We start from the raw sequence: 4,200 nt of genomic DNA on the forward strand, positions 1-4,200 counted from the left end.
TACACCAAGCTTATAAAATATAAATATAAGGTATATATTTTGCATATAGGCTTTTTAACATTATAATTAAGTAATTAAGTGATATATATTTTATCTTTAATTTGTTAAACCTTAAAGTCAATTGACATAAACACCCGATACAAATGAGTTTTTACCTTCATATAGTATTTATATCATCGGAAATAACCTTTCTACCTCTCAAGATAGAAATAAGGTTTACAAACACTCTATCCTCGTCAGATCTCACTGTGAAAATATACTGGGTAAGTTATTGTTGTATGGCATTATCCGTCATAATAACAATATCTACATTGCTATATAACAATTCTTGTATTGTTATTCACCACATACCATATTTTGCATTTATATTTATATACATTACACGACTAGTATGTGCATCAAAGACCTCCAAATAAAGACCGCAAAAACCGCCACTTAAGGATGAGGCTGCTTTTTTACTTAATTCGAGGTCTCAGTTTTGAGTTTGGGTGTAAAAAAAATAAAAATTGATAGGGAGCGCTTTTCTCGAATGAATTATACGCGGCGCGAATTGAATTAATCGAACTCCAATATAAATATCGAATGCCGAATGAGAAATAAATAAAAAAAAAAAACAAAAACCTATTCGTATATGTTGTTTACATCAAACTATCTAGTCATATGTTAAGTATATAATAAGCATCAAGTGTGAATAAATATTTTTCGACACGAAAAAATTACAAGGACAAAATAGTCATTAAAATTCCAAAGAGGCGGTTACAGACTCATTCACTTCAATAATAGAAGATCCAACCAACCTGATTTCAAGTTGCTCCATACACGTGTCACCTTTTTATTGCCAAACAGATCAAGCAGATTTCCATGCAACCTCTAACAACACGCCACGTGTCAACAAACCAAACACCTCATGCTATCTCTTAAAAAGACAATATTACCCTTAACCCTACTATAAATTCATGTTACAATGCCACCATTTTACAGAAACCAAAACAAATCCATCTTTCAAGCTTCACAACAAACCTTTAAGAGAACCAAAAAGAAATCACCAAATTTTCTTTCTATTTTAGGAATGCAGAGAGATGAGAAGCAAATCCATTCTTACTAATTTTATCCTAGGTGGCATTAAGCCCCAAATTAACCTCACTGGCAGTCGTAATTGTCACCGGAAACACGTCGAAGACGGGTAGTTCTTTACCCTTTTTGATCGTTTTTTCGATATTCGAACACCCTTTTGGATCTTTTTTTACAAAATTGGACACCCTTTTCAATCTTGTTTAAGAAAATTTGCTCAAAAAAGAATCTTTGTTATCCCAAATTCACCTGAATTGTCACCGGAAAGACGTCGAAAACATCGTTTTTGACCCTTTTTGATCTTTTTTTCAAAATTTGAACACCCTTTTGGATCTTTTTTTCAAATTCAGATACCCTTTTCAATCTTGATTCAGAAAAATTGATCAAAAAAGAGTTTTTGATTGTCCAAAATTCACCGGAAGAGTAGTTTCTTACCCTTTTCGATCCTTTTTTCGATAATCCAACACCCTTTTGGATCTTGTTTCAGAAAATTTGCTTAAAAAAAGAATTTTTGATAGTCCCAAATTCACTATTTTCTAATGGGGCCAGAAGAAAAATGTGCTGTTTTGTATGGAAAATATGAGCTTGGAAGAATGTTAGGTCAAGGTACATTTGCTAAAGTTTACCAAGCTCATAATATGGTAACAAGTGAAAATATAGCAATGAAAGTTGTTGGAAAAGAGAAGGTGATCAAAGTAGGTATGATGGAGCAAATCAAACGAGAAATATCAGTCATGAAAATGGTAAAACACCCGAATATTGTTGAGCTACACGAAGTTATGGCAAGTAAAACCAAGATTTACTTTGCAATGGAGTTTGTTAAAGGTGGTGAATTGTTTGAAAAAGTAACTAAAGGGAAGCTAAGAGAACAAAATGCAAGAGGTTATTTCCAGCAACTGATATCTGCAATTGATTTTTGTCATAGTCGTGGAGTTTATCATAGGGATTTAAAGCCTGAGAATTTATTGTTAGATGAAGAGGGTAATCTTAAGGTAACTGATTTTGGGCTTAGCGCGTTTTCGGATCATTTAAGGCAAGATGGTTTGTTACATACAACTTGTGGGACACCTGCATATGTTGCACCTGAAGTTATTGGTAAACATGGATATAATGGTGCAACAGCTGATATTTGGTCATGTGGTGTGATTCTTTATGTGTTATTAGCTGGTTTTTTACCATTTCAAGATGAAAATCTAATGGCTATGTATAAGAAAATTCATAAGGGTGATTTTAAGTGTCCACCTTGGTTTTCATCAGATGCAAGAAAGTTGATAACAAAGATGTTGGATCCAAATCCGAGTACTCGGATTACTGCTTCGAAGATTATGGAGTCTAATTGGTTCAAAAAGACTGTTCCAAAGACTTTGAGGACTAAAGAGGAAGAAGAATTTGTTGTAGGGGATGAAAAGGTGAAAAAGATCGAATCTTTAAACGCGTTTCATATCATTTCGTTATCAGAGGGGTTCGATTTGTCTCCATTGTTCGAGGAAAAGAAGAAGATGGAGAAGGAACAGTTGAGATTTGCAACAACAAAGTCTGCTAGCAGTGTGATTTCGAAGCTTGAGGAGGTGGCGAAAACGTCGAAATTCAGTTTAAAGAGGAGTGATTCGAGTGTTAGATTGCAAGGGCAAGAGTGTGGGAGAAAGGGTAAATTAGGAATTGCTGCTGATATATTTGCTGTGACAGATTCATTTCTGGTTGTGGAGGTGAAGAAAGCTAGTGGTGATACATTGGAATACAATCAGTTTTGCAGCAAAGAGCTAAGGCCAGCACTCAAGGATATTGTTTGGAAATCAGCCCCTGACACACTTGTTTGAGTTGCAATAAAAGCTACTAGTTTCATATATTTGAATCTAGATTGAACGTGTTTAGTTTACTTCTTGTTCTTGTTGTTAGGATGTATTCAAATTGAGACTGAATCTGAAGTGTTGTTTCTTGAATTCATGTGTTAGAGGATTGAATTTGTTTAGTTTTGTTCTTGTTATTGTTATTAGATGTGTTCTTGAAAATTGAGACTGAATCTGAAATAGGTCTCTTGAATTCATGTGTTAAGAGGATTGAATTTGTTTAGTTTTGTTCATGTTCTTGTTGTTAATTAGATGTATTCTTGAAATTGAGACTGAATCTGAAGTATGTCTCTTGAAATCACGTGTTAAAGAGGATTGAAGTTGTTTTGTTTCGGTTCTTGTTCTTGTTGTAGAAGGCTGACCATTAGTGCCAAAACACTTTTTCACCCTTGCACCGCCTATGTCATTATCCTTGGACTATGGGCCTCCTTCCCTTATGCTTTTATACACAAGGAAGTACCTTTTCTTATCAATTCGCCTACCATGGTGGGGTCTTCAACTGAAGTCGTTACGAGGCAGTTGTAGAGGAACCTGTGGCTAGATTGAATCCTTCGCGATAAACATACACTGTTCCCCAACTTTACATGTATTCTTGAAATTGAGAGTGAATCTGAAGTATTGTCTCTAGAAATAATGTGTTAAGAGGATTGAATTTGTTTTGGTTTTGTTTATGTTCTTGTGGTTGGATGTATTCTTGGAATTGTGACTGAATCTGAAAGTATGTCTCTTGAATTCATGTGTTACAGAGATTGGATGTGTTTAGTGTTTTACTCTTCTTCTTGTTATTGAGAGTGGCTATGAAGCTATGTTACTCGGACTCTTCACTTTTGGTGTCGCACCCGTGTCAACGCGACATGGGTGTGGGTGTGGGTGTGGGAGTGGAATCCGTATCCGATCTGGTCAACTGATTTTGGATATTTTGACCAAAATTGACGTAGAAATTCTGGACTGATTCAATGATTTCTTTAATCGAAACTAAAGCTAAGGTGAAATTGAGAAAATGGAATACCTTATATATAAAAATTTCTATGTCGCTTTGTTTCCTTTTATCTCTTTCAGGGATTCTCCTCTTGATCAATATTTGTTTCCTCAAGTTTTCCACATAATATTCCATAATTTAGGCTTTATAACTCTATTTTTAGATATTTGATTTTTTTTTAGCCGAATCTCCATTCCCGTATCCATATCCCCGAATCTTAAAATTTAGATCATGAAGGATCTGACATCTAGATCCGCACCCGTATCGGACAGTCGCACCCGAGTCCGAGTAACTTAGCTGTGA

At 35.0% G+C, this 4,200-nt stretch overlaps 1 protein-coding gene across 1 annotated transcript; it reads left to right on the forward strand.

Annotated features, from left to right (window-relative positions):
* Window positions 1-965: 965 nt before the first annotated feature.
* On the forward strand, window positions 966-3,011 carry LOC132637013 (CBL-interacting serine/threonine-protein kinase 6-like). Its single transcript, XM_060354149.1, has one exon. The coding sequence runs from the start codon at window positions 1,611-1,613 to the stop codon at window positions 2,886-2,888; it is 1,278 nt and encodes a 425-aa protein (XP_060210132.1). The 5' UTR covers window positions 966-1,610; the 3' UTR covers window positions 2,889-3,011.
* The last annotated feature ends 1,189 nt before the right edge of the window (window positions 3,012-4,200 follow it).

This window comes from Lycium barbarum, chromosome 4, assembly GCF_019175385.1.
Source record: "Lycium barbarum isolate Lr01 chromosome 4, ASM1917538v2, whole genome shotgun sequence".
Classification (NCBI taxonomy): domain Eukaryota; kingdom Viridiplantae; phylum Streptophyta; class Magnoliopsida; order Solanales; family Solanaceae; genus Lycium; species Lycium barbarum.

Bases quoted from the DNA above. Each gene is read 5' to 3' on its own strand.
- LOC132637013 (XM_060354149.1), top strand. From the start codon at position 1,611: ATGGGGCCAGAAGAAAAATGTGCTGTTTTGTATGGAAAATATGAGCTT.